Source organism: Elephas maximus, chromosome 4, assembly GCF_024166365.1.
Source record: "Elephas maximus indicus isolate mEleMax1 chromosome 4, mEleMax1 primary haplotype, whole genome shotgun sequence".
NCBI lineage: Eukaryota > Metazoa > Chordata > Mammalia > Proboscidea > Elephantidae > Elephas > Elephas maximus.
In genome coordinates this window covers 63,702,753-63,725,610 of record NC_064822.1, presented here as the reverse complement: position 1 = coordinate 63,725,610, position 22,858 = coordinate 63,702,753, and the positions used below count along the sequence as shown (strand labels likewise).

Sequence of the window (22,858 nt, the reverse complement as noted above, 5' to 3'; positions counted from 1 at the left end):
TGATTCAGACTTTAATGGTGGTGCTGTCAATGCCACAGAAGTGGTGGCAACTGTGGAACATGGCACGGGGGAGTGAGACGCTCTGCTGCAGCTGGAGGAAGAACAGGGAACCTAGGGCTGGGGAGAGATTGATAGGGGAAGCATTCCCCAGGCACACAGCCCACCCCTGGACCGACCAGTCTTCAGTTAAGGGTGAGCTCACACAAAGTTAACTGATGGCAAGGCCTTTTTCTGTTTCCCTTCCCATTCCAGCAAGACCTCCAGCCCCAGGTCATCTTGGAATCCACAACCACATGAAATACAGACACATAGTTCCCTCAAATCAGGCCAGTTTTCAGCCCTAGAGGTATGAGGACAAAATTAATGGATAAATGGAAGATACATACATACATACACTGAAGCCTGACCAGGCATGACCCATACACCCAGCACTCACGTACACCTCAGCACTGTACACAGTTCATGACTCATATGCAACATGGAAAACTCGTGGAACAAGCACAAAGCTCAAGTGACACATGGCCCCACTCTAAACACCTCAACCCACCAGCCCTGATGCTCCCATCACAGACCCTGATCATTCTTCCATGAACCCCCTTGTAATCCTCATCCCCATTTCCAGGTTTTGAGGAAAGAGAATAGAAAGGAAGGAGAAGTGGAGAGTGTGGAAATCCAAAGAGCGGGGCCCAGAAAGGAGAGAGCAGAGATAGCGCAAGGCTGGGCAAGCCAAGGAGCAGTTGAGGCAGGTTCATCAGGGAAGTTCTGGGCGCCCTGGGGCTCAGGGTATCCAAGTGGGTGGAATATCACAGATCAAGACAGGAAGAAAGGGGTTCAAGGAGGATTGGGGGAGGTTCCAAATCTCCAGGCAAGGAGAGGGATCACAGCACACTGGGATTGCGGAAGTTATGTCCAGCGAAGCGTGCCTCATCCCCTAGCTCTTCTTCGATTCTGAGGTTGAGGCAGGAAAGAAACTGTCAGGGAAGGAGGACCCTGCTCCTCCCTCCAGGAATCCCTCCACCCTCCAAGCCCCTTTACACCACTTGCTGCTTTGTCCAAGGCTTGCCCATGTGACCTCTAAGATCTGTCATTGGGGCCATGTGCAATAAATATATCCTGGATATCTACTGTTATCCAGGCCCTGGGCATTGGAGATGGAATGGTGAGCAAACAGGGCTTTTAACCCTCTCAGCCTATGGGATCCCATTCCCCAGGCTCTCTCACCTCATGAGCTGGTTGTACTTGGCCAGACGCTCAGAACGGCACGGGGCACCAGTCTTGATCTGAAACATCCCAAAAGATAGGCAGCTCAGTGGCAGCCCCTTCACCCCCTAAAAGGAAACTACACCCCCTCAAAATTCCCCTGACACCCTCAACCACCTGGAAGGAGAGACCCACCTGAACCTAGAACCCACCAATCTCACAAAAATCTCCCTTCCACTCTCCAGGCTGCCCCACTCACCTGGCCTGTGCACAACCCCACAACCAGGTCAGCGATGAACGTGTCCTCCGTCTCTCCTGAGCGATGACTCACCATGACCCCCCAGCCATTCTCCTGGGCCAGCTTGCACCTGCATCCATACACCTTCATTGATCACCCCAGCCCCTCTCACCAAGCATCCTCTTCCCAGCCCCAACATCGGTCTATGTTAAGAAACATCTAGAGGGAAACTGGGAGGGGAGCAGAGGATCAGGGGTGGAGGGAGCAGAATTGAGAGAACAGTGATGGTGATTTTAGGCTCCCTGCTCTCTTCAGCATCCCTGGGCAGGATTAGGCTGGAGGCACTTGCAAGAGGGGTCCAGTGGAATAGGAATCACTCACGCCTGGATGGCTTCAGTTACAGAGCCGATCTGGTTGACCTTGAGCAGCAGGCAGTTGCAGGCCTTTTCCTCCACTGCCCGCTCAATACGCTTTGGGTTGGTTACTGTCAGATCATCACCCACAATCTGGATCCCTACATTGGCTGTGAACTTGGACCAGGCAGCCCAATCATCCTGATCAAACGGATCTTCAATGGAGACCACTACAGGGGGAGCAGAGAGGGGGCTGTTGATCCTCCCTGGGTCTCTGTATCAGGTAGTAATCACCCCCTTTCCCTGCCCACTTTTTGATTCCTGGAAATGTAGACTTCCCCTGGCTAACTCAGCCTGCTTATCCTTGCCCCCACCCCAAAGCAAGCCTGCCCTATACCCTATATACTATACCCATTGCCATCGAGTCGATTCCAACTCATGGAGACTCCACAGGGCAAAGTAGAACTGCCCCATAGAGTTAAGCCTGCCCTAACTGATTCTAATCCTGATTCTTATTTCATGAGACTTTCTAAGAACAAAGGTTCAGGAGCTTCCTCACAAGCTATCTTTGCATTTTCCTATTCTGGCTGCTAGAAAGCCTTTTCTCATTACTAATCTAAATCCTTCATTCTGCACTCTACGTCCATCTTCTCCTGCTCTGTCTCCAGGAAGACGGGAGACCAGCTGCCTCCATCCTGGGGTAAGAGGCCTTGGTAGATGTGGAGAAGGTGACCCAGTCCATCCTTAGGTTTCTTTTCTATTCACACACCAGTTCCAGATCCCTTCAGCATCACAATTTAATCAATCAAAGATACTGAAGTGTGCTAGTTACATGCCCTGCTAAGTCCAGTCACCCTCTCACCATCTTAATTCCTTCCAGAACCCTCTCCACGATTTCTGTAGCCTCAGAGCCCATGACATTAATCAAGACTCAAAGCAGAGGAAACAGATCCATCACAAGTCCCTGCACATCTACGTTACATACAAAGCCTAGTCTCTGCAGGAGGCTTCTTGGCCCTATCCCTGGTTCTCAGGTTCTTCTTAGGACACCTCCACCTGGCACCTGAGTCAGCAGCCCTGACCCTCCCCTGCCCTCTCTCTCATAGCCCCTGCCCTCACCAGGATAGTCCCTGACAAAGTCCTGGTAGAGGGCCCCCAGCTGGTCCCCAGTGATGTATCGAGAAGGATCAGGGGGAGACTTGAAGTCCAAGTCATATTTGCCATCACGATAAAACTCCGAGGCAGCAACATCCATGCCAATGACGATCTTTTCCGTGTAGCCAGCCTTGTCGATTGCTTCCTTCACCAGCTCCAAGGCTAGGGGTGGAATACAGTGAGATTATAAGCAGAAGGGGTGGGCAAGGAAGTATGGAGACAAAAAGACAGAGCAGAGGTGAAAGACTGTTGCTGGGGGGAGTCTGGCTAAGGTCATTGGGGTTATCCCCAAGTCTAGGAGGACAGGCCATCTTCTAGGAAGGCAAAGGAAAGGGATTCTGCTAATAATGGTTTTGTTTTATTTTGAATAGCTATCATTTATCAAGGGCTATGTCAACTAGGAACTTTACATATAGAATCTCATTTAATCCTTACAATGAGGCTTTGTTGTTGTTAGCTGCCATCAAGTCACCCCTGACTCATGGGGACCCTATGCACAACAGAATAAAACACTACCCGGTTCTGTGCTATCCCCATGATCAGCTGCAGATTAGGCTGTTGTGATACACTGGGTTTTTATTGGCTAATTTTTGGAAATAGATCAGTAGACTTTTCCTCCTAGTCCATCTTAGTCTGGAAGCTCTGCTGAAACCTGTTCAGCATCATAGCACCATGTAAGCCTCCACTGACAGATGGGTGGTGACTGTGTGGGTGATGAACTGGCCAGGAATCAAACCACGGTCTTCACCTGGAAGGGGAGAATTCTACCACTGAACCACCACTGCCCCCAGGAGGTAGATATTATTTTTATCTTCTTTTTACAGATAAGAAAAAGGAAACAGAGAAGTAAGTAAAATCATCAGCCAGTAACTCTTCAAGCCAAGATTCAAATCCAGGCAATCTGGCTTTAGAATCTTAATCTTAACCACTACCTGTATTGCTTCTATTAAAACTAAGGATCCTAGAGGCATAAGAGGTTGCTGTAGGGATGGGGAGAGATTTAGGATGGGTTCCCTGCAGTTTGGTATATCTCATTACTGAGAACCTTATGAGTTAAAGCATGAATGGATCCCACAGGTCATCTATACCATCTCCCAGCATCCCCAGGGGCTCCAGGGAGAACTTAGAGATGCTAACAGATCTGGCTGGGCAGGCAAAAGACTGTCCTTCTAGGTCTGCATGTGAATTTGGCAGGCCTTCTGGTATCTATTCTAGGGGCTGGTACCTCTTAGAGTTTGTAGCTCTGGGTCCCAGGAGCTCAAGGACCCCCTACTCCTACTGGTAAGAACTTAGTGAAGAGTGTGGCCCTTCCTGATGTCCAGGATAGAGTAGAACTTAAGAGCTGGGAGTGTGGCTCCTGGTCTCACCTTCACTGTTCTCCAGGATATTGGGGGCAAAACCTCCTTCATCGCCTACATTGGTGGCATCCTTGCCATACTTGTCCTTGATGACCCCCTTGAGCGTGTGGTAGACCTCTGCCCCAAGTCGCATGGCGTCCCGAAAGCTCTCAGCACCCACTGGGAGGATCATGAACTCCTGCATGGCCAGCTTGTTCCCAGCATGGGAGCCACCATTGATCACGTTGAAGGCCTAGGGAGTCACAGGATGACAAAGAGTCAAAGAGCCCTCTCCTCTCCACCCTGGGAGTATTAACCCAAGATTCCATGGCTATTCCAACCCCAAATTTACCACAGCTTTTCAAATTCAAGAGCCTCATGCTCTATTCTTTCTCTTTAGGCAACCCAATTCACTTTCCTTCCATCATTTCCCACGGGCTTTCCCACTCACTCTCCCACCCACCCCTGGGATAGGTACAGATATGGTGCAGTGCTCACCGGCACAGGAAGGATGAGGTCTGAGTTCCCAGCCAGCTGAGCAATGTGGCGATATAGGGGCAATTCGCGCTCGGCTGCCCCCGCCTTACACACAGCCAGAGACACACCCAGGATGGCATTGGCCCCAAACTTGGCTGGGAGATTAAAGAGGAGGACACTGAACAGAAGAGGTCCTCTTCTCCTTCCAGCCCTTGCCTCCACCCATGATCCCCAAAAGGAGCTAAGAGAAGAGACCCCCCTCCCTCTCCTTCCCAACCCCTGCAATAGAGCCTTCCAGAGATCTGTGCATCTCATCCATTCTCCCCTGCAAATGGCAGGGGAGGAGGACGATGTGGGGAGGAGCTGGTGGGATAGGGCAGAGAGCTGACTTATTTTTAAACAGCCCCAAGAAGAGACCACAGACTACCTCACACCAGCTCCCTCCTCTTTACACTGCAAAGAAGCTCTTCCTTCTATCTAACATCACTGTCTCCCACTGAAGTTAAGCCCATCTTCTCTTGCTTTGGCTTTGGGAGGAGGATGGAAAAAGGACTAGTCCTTTGGCAGCCCTTCCTGAGGAAGTCCCCACAGTGCTGGCCCCTCCAGTTCTCTGTCTGCTCTTCATGTGCCTACCCATTTTTTCCCAGCCCTGCTTACATTTGTTCTCAGTCCCATCCAGCTCCAGCATCAGGTTGTCCAGTTTCTCCTGTTCCACCACAGAGAGGCCCTGTGGGCAGAACCCCCATCACTCAGGGCCAGGATGGAGGCTGGGCCCTAGAGCAGGGGTCTCCCATTTGCACACAGGCTCATATTCAGCCAGGGTCCAACCAGATCCCTGTGACAGGGCCTATCTGGGTTAAAGGACCTGAGTCCCTCATGGGAGCAGAGGTCAGTAAGGGGTCTCCTCCCTACCCTTCCCACTGTAACCATGATTCTTAAAGGTAGGCCTTTATCCTCCCCTTCCTCCCTCTCTCATCCAGGGTTCCTTCCTGGCCCCTGGTCCTGCCATCCCCAGCAAAGAGTGGGCCTCACTGAGCTGATGAGGGCTGGGGCAATGGTGGTGTTGATATGGTCCACTGCCTTCAGGACACCTGGAGAGAGGCAGAGAAGTGGGGATGGGTCAGGCTAGGAGGGGCCAGAGGGAGAAGGAGAAAAGAGGGGGGAGGGCATGGTAGATGGTTCTGGGACTGGTGTGAGGGCTGAGGGGTGGGAAGGTCTGGAAAGGAGAAAGAGCCTCACCTTTGCCTAAGTAACGCTGTTTGTCACCATCCCTCAGCTCTAGGGCCTCGTAGATGCCAGTGGAGGCTCCACTGGGCACTGCAGCCCGGAAAAGACCTGGAAGAGGAATATGGAATGAGGAGGAAAGGAAGAGAAGGACACTACCGGGCCAGGGATTACTTTTACCTTCCAGCCCTGAACTCCTGCCTGCCAAATTCAGCCTTTCAGCCCTCTCCTCACACTGTTCCCCTGACACACACACACAGCCTGATGCACAAGCAGTGACCTCATCTGCCCATCTGATGCCCCGCATGCACAAGTAGGAACCCACAGGAATGAAGCTGTGCCAACCAAGTAACACCCATATGCACGTGCCCATTAACCCATTGCTGTCGAGTCAATTCAGACTCACAGTGACCCTATAGGACAGGGTAGAACTGCCCCATAGAGTTTCCAAGAAGCGTCTGGTGGATTCAAACTGCTAACCATTTGGTTAGCAGCCATAGCACTTAACCCCTACACCACCAGGGTTTCTTATGCACACGCACAAGTGTAAAATGCAGACACCCAGAGGAGGAGCACGTCTCACACTAGAACACAGAGACCTGCCTATTCTGCCTCCCCTGCACAAGGAGGATCCACCCCCCACAACCCAGCCTGTGAGCTTGGCCCAGCACCCCATCCCTACTGGGTACTAAGGAAAGCCTCCCATCCCAGGCCAATGCAGATCCAGAATGGGGACAGAGAAGTGGGGGCTGCGGGAAAGCCCATGCCCCACCCATTACCTTTGGCAGTGTAGAGATCCACCTCCACCGTGGGATTCCCACGGGAGTCCAGGATCTCCCGGGCCCAGATCTTCTCTATCGACATGATGCCTGGGATCTCCTTGGGTGGAAGGGAAGAATGGTAAGAGGCTTAGAGGGGTGGCGCCTGAGATCAGTGGGAGGGGCCAGAGGCAGGGAGGGTTGGGAAAGAGGTTACTGCAGTGGGGGGAGGGGTATAGGGTGGGGGAGGAGCTGACTGCAGTCTTTGCCTGAAGAAGGGACCTCCCTCCCTCCCCCCATGGGGCGGTGAGAAGGTCAATGCGGTGAGGAGGGGGAGGTCACTGCAGTGGGGGGTAGGGTAAAATCAAAAGCCTAGATGGAAGGACCCTCCCCCCAACCCCCCCACAGCAGTGAAGAGAAGGGGGGCGGTGGTTCCCTCGCCCCCTCAGCAGATTCAACAGCCGGCTGCTGGGGTTCCCCCAGATCTTCTCAGTGAAATGGCTGCCGGGCTTATATTTCTCCTTGGAGCCAGAAAGAGGAGGGGCTGTCTCCTGGAATGAGAGCCCCCCATCCCACCACCACTAAACGCCCCAGCCTGTCCGGACTCGGCCCACACTCCAAGGTCCCAATCTCTCCCCCAAACGTGCGTCCCTCGTCTTCGGAGAGGAGTCTGGGGTGAGGGTCCTGGGGAAGGCCCTCCGGTCCCTGGGGTTGCAGCGGGGAGGGAGGAGGATGAGGAATCCAGTGAGAAAGTCAAGGCTTCTTCTCCCCCATTCCCAGACAAATCCTCCCTCCTCGCACCCATCCCGCGTGCAGCTGGGAGAAGGAAATGGAAAAGCAAGGAGAGGGGCGGCTTGGGAGGAGGCGAGGGGGAGTCTAGAAGTCTGGGGTGGAGAGGAAGGGTGAGGAAAGGCATTCCACCAAATACAAAGGCAAGGTTATGTGCCAGGATAAAAGCGCACAGCAAGGGAAGACCCCGAACTTAAACAAATCGACAAAACTGGGGGCCACAAGGGCACGCGGAGAGGGACAGGCAAGGGTAAGAAAGGCGCAATAAAGAAAGAACAGGTGCGGAGAGGGCAGGCACCTAAGCGAGGAGGGGGCGACAGCCAGAAACCGAGAGGAAGAGTCCAGGAAGGCCGGGGAAGGAGGCTGCCGGGCGAGGCGCGGTGACCCAGCAGGTGCGCAGCGCGGCGGCCCAGAGATGCGCGAAGGCCAGGAGCGGGGGCGGGAGGCGCGGCAGCAAGGGGAGAGAGGGAGCCGGGGGGCGCCGGCCGGCCTGGGCTTCACCTCGGGGCTGCAGAGTCTGCCGGTGACGACGGCGGTGGCGGCGCAGAGAGAACAGTAGTGGCGGCGGCAGTGGCGGCTGCGACTCCCGAACGGCGGGCGGGGGGCAGACGGGGGGAGGCGCCAATAGGACCGAGCGGGCGCATGTGACCCGGAGCCCCCGATGAGTCAGGAGCCGCTGGCGGAGGCGCACGTAGGAGCGCGGATGGGGGACCGGTGGGGTGGGGGGGAGGGTTCCAGCAGAGGGATGGGGAAGGGGCTGGGAGGTATCAGAGACCTGGCCACCCAAGCCTGTGCCCGCGTTTATACACCCACACTCCGACCTACTCGAAAGTAACAGATATAGCCTCACCCTATTAATCCCGGAATTGAAGCCCACACTGCCAGTGAAGCCCATGACAGACTTAGTGTCCCACAAACCAGGTCAGACACAATAGTGTCAAAATGTCTCTTTATTCAAAAACTGAACTGTTCCTAAACACCCCAGCCCGCCTCCATCTCCTGAGTTCTCCTCAGCCAACTCGACAAGTTCTGATGGGCTTATACAGTCATTCCAAGCCTGGCTCCCACCCAGACTCCTTAAGGGCTGCCGCCTGCCTGAGGGTGAGTGCAGAGCTCAGGCCCACCAGCACCCCACACTATCCAGCCTCCTGGCCCAGAGCCTGGGAGGCAGGCTCTGATGAATTCCCAGCTCAGAGACAGAAGCAAGTGTCCTCCATCCTTGATGAGGGATGTGAAGGTGGTGGTCCCCGCTGGGAGTCATGCCAGGTCTTGGGGCCAGTGCCTTTATCTCCTGGAGGAAGAGGACAGAAGTAAAGCCTCTGGACCCTCCTGCCTCCCAGTCTCTGCCTCTGCCCCCATCCAATGCCCAGCTGCCACACCTCCCTGGGATCATCTCAGTTTCTTTCTGCCTCACCCTCCCCTCCTTTCTTCCTCCCCACCCCTACCCCTGTGTCCTATCTCAGTTCTTTTCAGCTTCAGATTTTTAGTGCAGGATCCTTCTCTCCCGGCCTTCTCTCCTAGGCACAGCTGTGTTTCTCATACACCACCACCAACCTACCCCCTTGGGCCTGGGTCTGTCCTGTCCTAGCTGATCTTCATTTTATATTAGGTGTGACTGCCTACCCAACCCCCAACTCCTCTGCTGCTACCCCATTTCTTTTCACTTATTCTTACAGCCTCCTGATGTGTCTCCTAAGCTTTTTCTCAGCTCCTCCCAGGCCCTTCAGGTCTTTTCCCCTCAACCTGAGATGCCCCCTAACTCCTGACCCTGGTCTCTCCAAGGGTCCTCCTTGCATCATCCCTTCCCTTACTGCTCCTCACCTACCTTTTCCTGCAGCAACTTCTCTTCCCCTATCTACCCACTCTTGGCCTCCTCTTCCTGCCTCTCTGCTGGCTTCTTTACCATCCTCAGAGGCTAGAACTGCTGCTGGTTTGTTGACTGGTCCAGGTCTTCCTCGTGATCAGGCTCAGCCTGATGCTCCTGGTCCTCCTTCAACCTCTGACGGATCTCATCAGCCTCAGCCCGCTCCTCCTCCTCATAGAAGTCCTTGTCCAGCCGTTCAAGGTGTGCCATCTGCACCAGGGCCTCCTGGCGGTAGTCACTCTCATCTGTGCATGGGTTTTCCAGCAGCACCAGGGCCCGCAGCTTGGGCAGGTCCCGAAGCTTGGCCAGCTCCCCCAGGTCGGTCACCATATTGCCCCTGCCGGTAGACTCAGGAGGGGTTCATCTAGGTATAATGGGCTTTGGGGGCCAACCTACCAGGAATGGGGCCTCTGGGGGACTCTCACACTGGGCTCGTTTCCCTAGAAACACTGCCCCTGTGGATTGGCAGTGTTGCCGCAGAGGTGTCACACAACCCCATTCCTGCCCTTCAGGGAATCCCTAAGTGCTATATCCTTTTGGACCAGCAAAGCTGGGCCATAACTCTATCCTATAGTTGCAGAAGAGGGAGGAAATCTCCCTGGCAAGGACAGACTTTGTCTGTGTCAATCACACTTAATCAGAGGTTAGAAGTTAGGAACTAGACCAATGGAGAAGGAACTGGGATCTAAGCATAGGCTCAGGGTGGTAGGTGCCACGTTGATGCTCCTCACAAGAAGGGACTTAGAGCTACGGATGGGTTGGGGCTTCTTAGCCTGAAGAACCAGCTTCATCTCCTAATATGCCTCATTATACAATATCAAAAAACCAAACCCACTGCCCTCAAGTCAATTCCAGCTCACAGCCACCGTATAGGACAGAGCAGAACTGCCCCATGGGGTTTCCAAGAAGTGGCTGGTGAATTCAAACTGTCGGCCTTTTGGTTAGCAGACAAACACTTTACTGTGCCACCAGGGCCTCTAAATTATAAAAGTCTGTGTTTATTTTTATGTTCTCGTCATCAAGCCTTTATGAAATCATGTCTTCTAAATGTTCCAACCTCATCACAATGGGGTGCTGAGTCTCACACAGTGTGTCTCATTGGGAGTGCTACAGGCATTTTGTGCTGGGCTGTCCAGTGCAGAGCAGATGTTTAGCATCTCTGGCCCCAGAGACACCTCCCAGTCATTGATACAACCCAAACACCTCCCCCCACCCCCCCACACACATTTACTTCCAAACATCCCCAGTCAGCAGCCACTGAAGAAGAGTGTGTTATCCCTGTCTAGGTGGTTAACAAAAGAACAAACAGCACCACTACCACCAGAGCAATGTGATTGAGCTAATTAGCAAAGATTGTCCTCGGGTTAGGGACAGGAGTTGGGGCTTCAAAGGGCAGCCATCTCTCTCCACCCTGAAGATTTGGTCTTGTTCACTACGGAAAGAGGCAGTTTCCTTACATCTTTGCTTAAAGAAACACATATAATATTCTCCATCAGAAAAAAAGTTGCTGAAAGAAAATTCCCTCTGGTCCCTAGTACCTTTCTACCTGGAGATTTTCTTTGAAACACTCTTCTCTCCTCAAATCTAAGCACATCTTGAGTTTTATATCAGTAAGGGGGCCATCCCTTACAGGTGGGGCTCAGGGGAAGAGAGGCAGGAAACGGAAAGGGGAATTGAGGCCTAGGAGATAGAGGACAAAGGAAACTCATACAGGGTGGTTGTTGTTAAAAAAAAAAAAAAAAGAGATAGAGGACAAAGGAAACTCATACAGGGTGGTTGTTGTTAGGTGACATTTTTTACTCATAGTGACCCCATGTGACAGAGTAGAACGGCCCCACAGAGTTTCCTAGGCTGTCATCTTTACAGAAGCGATTGCCAGGTCTCCCACCGTACCTCTGTGTGGGTTCAAACCACCAACCTTTTGGTTAGCAGCCAAGCACTTTACCATTCATTGTAGACAGAGCTAGGAAAAGAGAGTTGCAGCCAGACTATAAACCCGTAAGAACGGGGATTGTCTCTGATTCCTTTAGATATTCCCAAAACATAGCACAAGGCCTGGCACACAGCACATTCTCAATAATTTTGGATTGAATGAATAAGGATTCTGGGGTCCCAGGCTATAATGGTCTTAGTTTGACAATTAGGACTGACTACTGGAAAAAAAAAAAAAAAAACTTTTTTTTTTTTTTTACTGACGTAAAGAAACAGGGAGTGAGGGTCAGGATGGGTGATGAGGTGAGGATCTAGGAGTGGTAGCTTTAGGGGGTCACAACCAGAGAAGAACTGAGGGTCAAAAGCTGCTCCTGGTCAGGGGTAGGAGCAAGGCGGGCTTGGAGGGGGTACATACCTTAAGTTGAGGTATTGCAGTGATTTCATTTCCCCAGAAAAGCCACTCAGAGTCTCAATCTGGTTGTCTCGAAGATGCAAGGTGGTGAGATTGCTTAGGTTCTCCAAGCCTTCCACCTTCTTCAGCATGTTCTGGGCCTAGACTCCAAGACACAGTAGATGGATTGGGAGAGAGAGTTGGAGTAAGAAGGAAGCAAAGAAAGAGGTGAAGCAAAAGAGGAAATCCAGGAGGTCGAGAGGGAGGGATGGAGGAGGTGGATGAAGGGTTTAGAGATCTGTGAAGAGTAAAGAGTCCAGGAGAAGCTGCCATCCCCAGAGAAAGGCCAGCAGTAACCCCTGCTATGCACTACCAAGGCCACCTCTGATGAGGAGATGCTTCAACCCACCCCCAGGCTCAGGAGCCCCCACTCCTCTCCCGAGGAGAAATGGCTTTAGCACCCTCCTGGAATGAAGATGCTCAAGAGTCTAAAAGACTAAACATTTAAGTGGCCCTTTTAGCCTGATGTCTATACCTCAGTTATGGCACATTATGCTGCTACTTGTATCAAAGCAAATTATCTCTGTATTATCCGTGCATTATGTATCATCAATGTGCTAGGTGGTAAGCACTTTGTCTATTTTAACTTTGTATCTCAGCAGCATCTGGCACAAAGGAAGAGGCCAATAAGTGATACCAGCTACCATTATGATGAGGAAGTTAGCGGCTGAGCCTACTAGAAACCAGGCAGCCTGACCACCAGGACAGTGCCCTCTTCCCTGCCCCACCCTCTGACCCAGCAAGCTACCAGGAAGAGGTTCTTCAGTTTAGGGAGGTTAATCCCTAGGGTGCTGTCCAGCTGGTTCCCCCGAAGCTCCAGTGTGTGCAGGCTGTTCAGCTTTTGGGGGTCCAGACCTGTCACCATGCGGATACGATTCCCTGAGGAGGAGGTAGGTCAAAAGTTCAAATGGCCGCTCCAGGTGTCTAGCATTACAGCCTGATTTTCTGGGAGCTCTGTATCATCCTTTCACTCTAACGCTGGGTGGACAGTGAAGAGGGTCACCTCCAGATATAACAACTTGGGGCCCTGGAGCAAGTAGCTTGGTATTCCATGGGCCTGAGGGACATGTCCACACCAGTCTTTGAGGGGTGAATGAAAAGTGCCCAGCAATCCACTTTGCTAACTTCCTCTCCTCCTTCAAGTCTTTGCTCAAATGTCATCATCTCCATGCTTCCTGTCCTAATCAACCTGTTTGAAATTGTCACCTGTGCCCCCACACCCTTTACCCTCATCTATTTTTATAGTATTTATCTTCTTTTAACATACCATATTAATTTACTTAGTATTTATTATTTTCATTGCAAATTGTCTCCCTCAACTAAACTAGAATGTAGGCTACGTGAGAATAGGAATTTTTTTTTTTTTTTTTTGGTTCACTTTTTTTGGTCGCTGCTATATCCCCAGCACACAAAGCTGTCATAATGAATGTTATAATAGTGTTTAAATGAGTACAGGTGCACAGCCAAGGACCACACTGCTCGCATCTGTTGGCCCCAAGTTAGAAGGTAAGAATCTTGTGCAGCCATTCTTAAGGGCCCACCTTTGAGGTCCAGGCTGCCCAGGCGAGGATGAGAGATGCCCTCAGTATCAGTGATCTGGTTATAAGCAAAACTGGCAATCTGCAGGTAGGGCAGTTCATCCAGCTGAGCACTCCGCAGCCGGTTGCCATCAGCCTTGAGCCACAGCAGGTGGGTGAGGTAATTGAGTGGAGACAAGTCTGTCAGGTGGTTCTCAGAAACATCCACATAGCGCAGATGGATGTAGGAGCGCAGCAAGGAGATGTCTGTCAGATCCCTAGAAGTGGCAGAGGGAAGGGCCAGGGTTAGGGCCAAATTCAGCAAGGAATGGGTAGAGGTGCTGAAGCAAAAGGTTATATGGAAATGACTTATAAAGGGGAGAAGAATGGGGAATAGGTTGCAGGGGTGAGGCAAAGGAAGAGAAGGTTGGTGTCAATGAAAGGCAGAGAACTGACACTTTGAAGGACAAATGAGGGAGTCCAGCAGGAATTCTGCCCCCCTCCCCATACTCTCTGTCTCCAATTCCCCAGAACAGCTGTGACACAGGGAGTCTCAGAGCTTCTGAAAAAGAAATTCTATCCTTCCTCATGGGGCCAGGATAAGAGAGATCCAAACTCTCAACCAAAAAAATAAAAATAAAAACAAGGAATGAGGGTGGGAAAGGAGATGGGGCCCTACAATTCTCACAATCCTCATCTGGTCCCCCACAAACGCACCTGTCTTTGACCTCCAGCTTGACATAAGCATGAGCCAGTCCATTGCCAGTCTTACAGAGCAAAGAAAGCCCTTCCTTCATCAAGTCCTCTGTGAGGGCATTGGGCATCCACTGCAGGAGATAGTGAGTCAGGCGTCCCTTTCCTGCACAGTGCTATCCCTTCACCCTAGGTCTCCTCTGATTTCAAGCTCTCACATCCTCAGTGAAGTCTTCCCCCTCTTTCCTGTAGTCCTCTCCCTCCTCTGTCTCCTTCTCATCCTCTTCTTTTTCAAGATCATCCTGGTCTGGCTCAAAGTCTTCCAGATCATCTTCATCTGACATCTTTTTTCCTGGCTGAAGGCTCTGGGGTCAGATCGGGTTCAGTCCTCGCTCTGAGAAACAAGGTCTCCTCAGTTTCTGCCACCCCTCAGCTCCCTCACCTCCAGTGGCCAGCTCCCCTCTCACCACTCCACCAACCCTGACCTCTTCGTAACTGTGCTTCTGTCCTCTTTCATCGCTGTAACCAACCCATTTTAATTTTGACTCCCAACCGCCACTTCATACTTGCCACTAAGGATCATTCTCCCTTCAGGATGCCTTGTCCCCCAAGACCTTTCTTGCCATTCACAGTGACTCCAATTCTCCTCCAGCAGCCCAACCTCCCCGCTTCCTGGACTCCCCTCTCCTGTTCTCCCCACCTCGTTCTTCTCCAATCTCCTCCCTACTGATCTCTCCTACTTCACCCTCCTCTCCTCTCTCCCAACCTTGCCCTCTGCCCCACTCATTTCTTCTAACTCTCCGCCCCCCTCCCCATCCAGCCCCATTTCCCTGTGCCCTACGGGCCGCCCGCCTGATGCGCACAATCCCCCTTCGCAAAGGGGCCCAGACCCTGGTTCTGCTCAACTAGAAGCGGTTCTGGAGAGGGCCTCAGCCCCGAGAAAGAAGGCCTGTTTTGGAAGAGAGGCAAGGGGAAGGCGGGATTGTGTGCTGCGCTATAGCAACCGGGCAGGGGGCGGGGGACTTTGTTGCTGCAGCTAGCAACCGTTGAGCGACGAGCCGCAACTAACTGAAAGGAAAATCCGCCTCTGAGGGGGTGGACCAGTAGTTGCCTGGTTACAAGGCCAAGTTCCTCATCCTAGGAACCCGGATGTGGCGCAGCCGGGCGTCAGGGCATTAATTGGCCGAGTGCAAAGAACAGTGGGCAGGACTTAGAGCAAGGCCAAGGAAATGGGCGTGAGGCGGGCCTCGGTATTACGTCATCCTAGTCGTTAAAGGGACCAGACATCCTCAGTGCAAAAGTATTGTAAAGTTGGAAGAAACTCATCCCCTGAAGCAAAGGGGGTGAGGAGGGGAGAGGAGCACGAAATACCAAGGTAAATGGTCTCATTCCCTGCAGATAGGTCCTCCTCCTTTAAGAGACCTTTGGAAGGTGGCTTTGTGAAGTAGAAGGAGCCCAAGCCCAGGTATCTAAAGACCTGGGTTGGAGTCTTTGCACCTCTGCAGTTTATTAGGAATTTACCTAAGACTCCAGTTTCTTCATCTGTAAAATAGGCTTAGCTATAAAAAAAAAAAAGATTTTTTTTCATACCAACTGACAGGGATCGATTATTAGTCTAATGTGTGCTTAAGCACTCTGTAGACTGCATTTCACTTCTCCCCATATCCTGGACTGGTTTGATGCAAGCATTTTCGGGAATCGGAAGAGAGAAAAACCCGACATCTGCCCACTAAAATATTCCTTAGCCAACGTGGTTATATAAATAACCAATCAACAAGAACTGATAGACTCACACTCAGGCATTCAGGCCTGTGCAATGTATTGAAGAAAATAAAAGAGAGGTACCTTGAGATGCAACAAACATCTGTGGAAAATTTGTGCCAGGCATTGTGTGAAATGCCTTTAAAAGTGGTATTTAATCTCAACAACAGTCCTGTGAGATAGACATCTTAAAGAGGAGGAAACTGAGGCTTAGGGAGATTAATATTTATGGCACAATTCCTGCCAGAGGTAGGGGGACTATACCAATCTTGCTGTGAAATTTAATGTAAGTAAAACTATTAGACAACAAAATAAGATACAGTGTGATTAATCATTGAATTGTGCGTTGCAGACTTTGTATGTCATGCAAAATGATCTGGTGGAAGATGTGGTAGGCTGGAAATCAAAAAACATTACTTTCTGCCCTGTCCAGCTTGAGGAATAGGGTTAATAGACAAATATGTTCACATGGTGTTATGGAACGAGCAGGAGCTTTAGAGTTAGAGAAAGCAAAAAACCAAATCTATAGCCCTTGAGTCAATTCCGACTCATAGAGACCCTTTAGGACAAAGTAGAATTGCCCCCGTAGGGTTTCCAAGGCTGTAATCTTTATGGAAACAGACTGCCACATCTTTTTCCCTTGGAGTGGCTGGTAGGCTCAAACTATAAATCTTATGGTTAGCAGCACTTAACCACTGTGCCACCAGGGCTCCTTAGATTTAGGGAAACCAGGTTAAAAACACATCTCTAGAGGTGGGGGCAAAATGGTGGAGTAGTCAGATGCTTCCAGTGAACCCTCTTACAACAAAGACCCAAAAAACCAAGTGAAACGATTATATATGTGACAAGCTAGGAGCCCTGAACATCAAAGGCAAAGTTAGAAAACAGATCGAGCAGCAGGGGGCAGGGAGGAGAGACAGTTCAGAAGCTGAGAGGAGTTGCCGGACCTGAATCACCCAGAACCCTCAGGCTGTGGTGGGCTGGTGGCAGGGTTCAGCCACAGTTTACTCAGGGAGAAACAGCCAGCCACACAGCCTACTCGCACCTCCGGAACCAGAGAAGAACAGTGCCCTTAGCAAAAGCTAAGTACTTGTGTGTATTTTACCATGCCCCCAGCCCCCATTCCGGCTTAGGGCCTGTTGATTTCCCTAGGCCTGAGATAGGCCCTGTGGAGCACCTACAGCCATCCTCCCGGCCTTGGAGAAGGAATAATTTGCAATTGGGGGAAAAGATAATCCACTTGCTCCACTAACCTAGGGAGCTCAGAACAGGAGCAGCTCCTGTCCAGGCATAAATGATCCATGGACTTTGAGTACATTTCACCCCTGCATGGACCTGTGTGGGCCTATTTCAGGAGAATAGGCCCTTGTTGGCAGACTACAACTGTTTCAGCTGTGCGGTGGAAAGGTGGATATTTGGTGTTTGACACTGCTTTGCCTATTAAACAGGGTCCTCACCTACCCACATCAGGGGCCTAAGCACTAGTGGCTCCACTCAGGTCACCCAGCTACCTGTGACAGGGGTCCAAGGAAACTGGTACCTCCCAGACCTTACAACTAAAAGCATCGACTACCCATGGTCCACCTGTGTGTTCTAGGGAACAGGGACGCACTTTCTACACAGACATTCAGGGGATGCTTCTCAGCCCCCTGCCTTCTTCAGTGTGTGACCCCCTGCTGCAACCAGATACCGGTACCTACACCAATCACCCCTGCCACTCTAAGACTGTAGGACAGAGCCTGTACCACACACTTGATGACCAACTACCTCAACACCTAAGCTGAATTCATACAAGAAAAGCGAGTGGAATCCTAGGCTCAAATACCTGATAACAGCTCTAACCATCTGGTGACAGGACGTTAGGGCTTCAAAGATGAAAATAATCAAGTTAGCTCACTCAAGCAACCTACTAGGACGTATCAAAACAAAATAAAGCAAGAAGCTACGACACAGTAAGCAAACATAAAATAGTACAATAACTTATAGATGGCTTGGAGACAACAGTCAATATCAAATCACATAAAGAAGCAGACCACGATCACTTCAACAAGCTCTCAAAACGAAGAATCAAGGGATCTTCTGGATGAAGGTGCATTCTTGGAATTACCGGATGCAGAATGCAAAAGATTAATATACAGAACGCTTGAAGACATCAGGAACGAGATCAGGAAGGAGATCAGGCAATACACAGAACAAGCCAAGGAACACACCAGTAACACAGTTGAAGGAATTAAAAAAGTTATTCAAGAACATAATGAAAAATTTAATAAGCTACAAGAATCCATAGTGAGACAACAATCAGAAATTCAGAAGACTAACAATAAAATTACAGAATTAGACAACTCAATAGAAAGTCAGAGGAGCAGAATTGAGCAAGTGGAAGGCAGGATTGGTGAGGTTCAAGATAATGCATGTGGAACCAATATATTTGAAGAAAAATCAGACAAAAGAATTAAAAAAAAATGAAGAAACCCTAAGAATCATGTGGGACTCCCTCAAGAGAAATAACCCAGGAGTGATTGGAGTACCAGAACAGGGAGGGATAACAAAAAATACAGAGAGGATTGTTGAAGATTTGTAGGCAGAAAACTTCCCTGATACTGTGAAAGATGAGAAGATATGTATCCAAGATGCTCATCAAACCACATAAGGTAGATCTTAAAGTCACCAAGGCATATTATACATAAACTTGCCAAAACCAAAGATAAAGAATTTTTTAAGAGCAGCTAGGGATAAACAAAAAGTCACCTACAAAGGAGAGTCAATAAGAATAAGCTGGGACTACTCAGCAGAAACCATGTAGGCAAGAAGGCAATGGGATGCCTTATATAAAGCACTGAAGGAAAAAAATTGCCAGCCAAGAATCATATATCCAGGAAAACTGTCTCTCAAATATGAAGGTGAAAGTAGGACATTTCCAGATAAACAGAAGTTTAGGAAATCTGTAAAAACCAAACCAAAACTACAAGAAATACTAAAGGGAGTTCTGTAGTTAGAAAATCAGTAATATCAGATATCAGCCCAAGACTAGAACACTGGACAGAGCAATCAGATATCAACCCAGATTGGGAAATCACATAAATAAATCAAGATTAAAAAAATCTCAAAACAGGGAAACAGCGATGTCATTATGTAAAAGAAGACAACATTAAAACGATAAAGAAGGACTAAGAAATGTAGTTATACATCTTTCATATGGAGAGGAAGACAAGGTGATATAAAGAAATAAAAGTTAGGTTTAAATTTAGAAAAGTAGGGGCAAATATTAAGGTAAACCACAAAGGAGACTAACATCCCTACTCATCAAAATAAAATACAAGAAAAAATACCAAAAAAGAAATCAACAACAATAAAGAAGAGGAAAAGACAATATATAAACTACTCAGCACAAAAAATTAAGTGGGAAAAAGAAACTGTCAACAACACACATAAAAAGACATCAAAATGACAGCACTAAACTCACACCTATCCATAATTACGCTGAACATAAATGGACTAAGTGCAACAATGAAGAAACAGAGAGTGGCAGAATGGATTTAAAAAACATGATCAGTCTATATGCTGCCTACAGGAGACACACCTTAGACTTAGAGACACAAACACAACTTAAAGGATGGAAAAAATACATCAAGCAAACAACAATCGAAAAAGAACAGGAGTGGCAATATTAATTTCTGACAAAATAGACTTTAAAGTTAAATCCACCACAAAGGGTAAGGAAGGGCATTATATAATTATTAAAGGGATGATATACCAGGAGGATATAACCATATTAAGTATTTATGCAGCCAACGACAGGGCTGCAAGATCTAAATGCCGCAATCAACCAACTTGACCTCATAGACATATACAGAACACTCCACCCAACAGCAGCCAAGTATACTTTCTTTTTCCATGCACATGGAACATTCTCTAGAATAGACCACATATTAGGTCATAAAGCAAGCCTTAGCAGAATCCAAAACATCAAACTATTACAAAGCATCTTCTCTGACCACAGGCCATAAAAGTAGAAATCAGTAACAGAAAAAGCAGGGAAAAGAAATCAAACACTTGGAAACTGAACAGTACCCTGCTCAAAAATGACTGGGCTATAGAAGACATCAAGGATGGAATAAAGAAATTCATAGAATCCAATGAGAATGAAAACACTTCCTATCACAACCTTTGGGACACAGCGAAAGCAGTGCTTAGACGTCAATTTATATCAATAAATGCACACAAACAAAAAGAAGAAAGGGCCAAAATCAAAGAATTATCCCTACAACTTGAACAAATAGAAAGATAGCAACAAAAGAAACCCTCAGGCACCAGAAAAAAGCAAACAAATAAAAACTAGACCAGAATTAAATGAAATAGAAAACAGAAAAACAATTGAAAGAGTTAACAAGACCAAAAGCTGGTTCTTTGAAAAAATTAAAGAAATTGATAAACCATTGACCAAACTGAAAAAAGAAAAACAGGAGAGGAAGCAAATAACTTGAATAAGAAATGAGATAGGTGATACTACAACAGACCCAACTGAAATTAAAAGAATCATATCAGATTACTGTGAAAAATTGCCCTCTAACAAATTTGAAAACCTAGAAGAAAAGGACTAATTTCTAGAAACACACTACATACCTAAACTAACACAAAAAGAGGCAGAACAACTAAATAACAAGAGATTGAAAAGGTAATTAAAAAAAACTCCCCCCCGCAAAAAAGCCTTGGCCCAGAAGGCTTCACTGCAGAGTTCTACCAAACTTTCAGAGGAGAGTTAACACCGCTACTACGAAAGGTATTTCAGAGCATAGAATAGGACAGAATTCTCCCAAACTCATTCTATGAAGCCAGCATATCCCTGATACCAAAACCAGGTAAAAACTCCACAAAAAAAGAAAATTACAGACCTACATCCCTCATGAACTTAGATGCAAAAATCCTCAACAAAATTCTAGCCAACAGAATTCAACAACATATCAAAAAAATAATTCACCATGAACCAAGTGGGATTCATATCAGGAATGCAGGGATGGTTCAATATTAGAAAAACAATTAATGTAATCCATCATATATAAAAAAAAAAGACAAGAGTCACATGATCTTATCAATTGATGCAGTAAAGGCATTTGACAAAGTCCAACACCCATTCATGATAAAAACTCTCAGCAAAATGGGAATAGAAGGAAAATTCCTCAAAATAATAAAGGGCATTTATACCAACAGCCAACATCATGCTAAATGGAGAGAGTCTGAAAGCATTCCACTTGAGAACAGGAACCAGACAAGGATGCACTTTATCACCACTCTTATTCAGCATTGTGCTGGAGGTACTAGCCAGAGCAATTAGGCTAGATAAAGAAATAAAAGGCATCCAGATTGGTAAGGAAGAAGTAAAAGTATCTCTATTTGCAGATGACATGATCTTATACACAGAAAACCCTAAAGAATCCTCAAGAAAAACTACTGAAACTAATAGAAGAGTTCAGCAGAGTATCAGGATACAAGATAAACATACAAAAATCAGTTGGATTCCTCTACACCAAAAAAAGAACATGGAAGAGGAAATCACCAAATCAATTCCATTTACTATAGCCCCCAAGAAGATAAAATACTTAGAAATAAATCTTACCAGAGATGTAAAAGACCTATACAAAGAAAACTACAGGATGCTACTGCAAGAAACCAAAAGAGACCTACATAAGTGGAAAAACATACCTTGCTCATGGATAGGAAGATTTAACATTGTAAAAATGTCTATTCTACCAAAAGCCGTCTATAGATACAATGCACCTCTGATCCAAATTCCTACGACATTTTTTAATGAGATGGAGAAACAAATCACCAACTTCACATGGAAGGGAAAGAGGCCCCAGATAAGTAAAGCATTACTGAAAAAGAACAACAAAGTAGGAGGCCTCCCTCTACCTGATTTTAGAACCTATTATACCACCACAGTAGTCAAAACAGCCTGGTACTGGTACAACAACAGATACATAGACCGATGGAACAGAATTGAGAACCCAGACATAAATCCATCCACATATGAGCAGCTGATATTTGACAAAGGCCCAAAGTCAGTTAAATGGGGAAAAGGCAGTCTGTTTAACAAATGGTGCTGACATAAGTGGATATCCATCTGCGAAAAAATGAAACAAGACCCATACCTCACACCCTGCACAAAAACGAACCCAAAACGAATCAAAGAAAGACATAAATATAAAATCTAAAATGATGAAGATCATGGAAGAAAAAATAGGGACAATGCTAGGAGCTCTAATATATACAGTATACAAAACATTATTAACAATGCAGAAGAGAAACTAGATAACTGGGAGCTCCTAAAAATCAAACACCTATGCTCATCCAAAGACTTCACCAAAAGAGTAAAAAGATTACCTACAGACTCGGAAAAAGTTTTTAACTACGACATTTCCGATCAGCGTCTGATCTCTAAAATCTACATGATACTGCAAAAACTCAACTACAAAATGACAAGTAACCCAGTTAAAAAGTAGACAAAGGATATGAACAGGCACTTCACTAAAGAAGACATTAGGTAGCTAACAGATACATGAGGAAATGCTCACGATCATTAGCCATTAGAGAAATGGAAATCAAAACTATAATGAGATCCATCTCACTCCAACAAGGCTGGCATTAATCCAAAAAACACAAAATAACAAATGTTGGAGAGATTGTGGAGAGACTGGAACACTTATACACTGCTGGTGGGAATGTCAAATGGTACAACCACTTTGGAAATCGATTTGGCGCTTCCTTAAAAAGCTAGAAATAGAACTACCATACAATCCAGCAATCCCACTCCTTGGGATATATCCTAGAGAAATAAGAGTCTTTACATGAACAGATATAAGCACACCCATGTTCATTCCAGTACTGTTTACAATAGCAAAAAGATGGAAGCAACCAAGATGCCCATCAATGGATGAATGGATAAATAAATCATCATCTGTTCACACAATGGAATATTACACATCGATAAAGAGCAATGATGAACCCATGCAACATTTCATAACATGGAGGAATCTGGAAGGCATTGTGCTGAGTGAAATAAGTCAGTTGCAAAAGGACAAGTATTGTATGAGACCACTATTATAAGAACT

At 47.8% G+C, this 22,858-nt stretch overlaps 2 protein-coding genes across 7 annotated transcripts; both read right to left on the bottom strand.

Moving 5' to 3' along the window:
• On the bottom strand, nt 1-8,128 carry ENO2 (enolase 2). The gene is made up of 12 exons (XM_049882331.1): nt 8,033-8,128; nt 6,764-6,863; nt 6,000-6,095; nt 5,793-5,851; nt 5,418-5,487; nt 4,782-4,915; nt 4,314-4,536; nt 2,911-3,108; nt 1,820-2,021; nt 1,460-1,568; nt 1,222-1,280; nt 1-948 (listed from the first exon to the last, which is right to left on the bottom strand). The coding sequence occupies exons 2-12, from the start codon at nt 6,846-6,848 to the stop codon at nt 879-881; spliced, it is 1,305 nt and encodes a 434-aa protein (XP_049738288.1). The 5' UTR covers nt 6,849-6,863; nt 8,033-8,128; the 3' UTR covers nt 1-878.
• A 343-nt stretch (nt 8,129-8,471) lies between these two features.
• On the bottom strand, nt 8,472-15,076 carry LRRC23 (leucine rich repeat containing 23). 6 transcript variants are annotated; one of them, XR_007517117.1, is made up of 8 exons: nt 14,895-15,035; nt 14,207-14,382; nt 14,013-14,122; nt 13,320-13,573; nt 12,527-12,657; nt 11,743-11,879; nt 9,357-9,732; nt 8,472-8,822 (listed from the first exon to the last, which is right to left on the bottom strand). XR_007517117.1 is itself a non-coding variant. In XM_049882330.1 (8 exons), exons 2-7 carry the CDS (start codon nt 14,330-14,332, stop codon nt 9,447-9,449), a joined length of 1,044 nt encoding a protein of 347 aa, XP_049738287.1. In that variant the 5' UTR covers nt 14,333-14,382; nt 15,058-15,076; the 3' UTR covers nt 8,472-8,822; nt 9,435-9,446. The 6 variants fall into 6 exon arrangements, 5 of the variants coding, with proteins under 5 accessions (XP_049738287.1, XP_049738284.1, XP_049738285.1 ...); XM_049882330.1 differs by lacking the exon at nt 14,895-15,035 and adding an exon at nt 15,058-15,076 and having other exon boundaries at nt 9,435-9,732; XM_049882327.1 differs by having other exon boundaries at nt 9,435-9,732; nt 14,830-15,035.
• Between the last annotated feature and the right edge of the window lie 7,782 nt (nt 15,077-22,858).

Bases quoted from the DNA above. Each gene is read 5' to 3' on its own strand.
- ENO2 (XM_049882331.1), bottom strand. From the start codon at position 6,848: ATGTCGATAGAGAAGATCTGGGCCCGGGAGATCCTGGACTCCCGTGGG. The intron at 5,488-5,792 runs GTGAGGCCCACT...TTCTGCCCACAG, and splicing joins CCCCAGCCCTCATCAGCTCA to GGCCTCTCTGTGGTGGAACA. The intron at 2,022-2,910 runs GTGAGGGCAGGG...CTCCCCCTGTAG, and splicing joins CTTTGTCAGGGACTATCCTG to TGGTCTCCATTGAAGATCCG.
- LRRC23 (XM_049882330.1), bottom strand. From the start codon at position 14,332: ATGTCAGATGAAGATGATCTGGAAGACTTTGAGCCAGACCAGGATGAT. The intron at 14,123-14,206 runs GTGAGAGCTTGA...TATCTCCTGCAG, and splicing joins GGGAAGACTTCACTGAGGAT to TGGATGCCCAATGCCCTCAC. The intron at 9,733-11,742 runs GTATGTACCCCC...GTCTACCGGCAG, and splicing joins CTGCAATACCTCAACTTAAG to GGGCAATATGGTGACCGACC.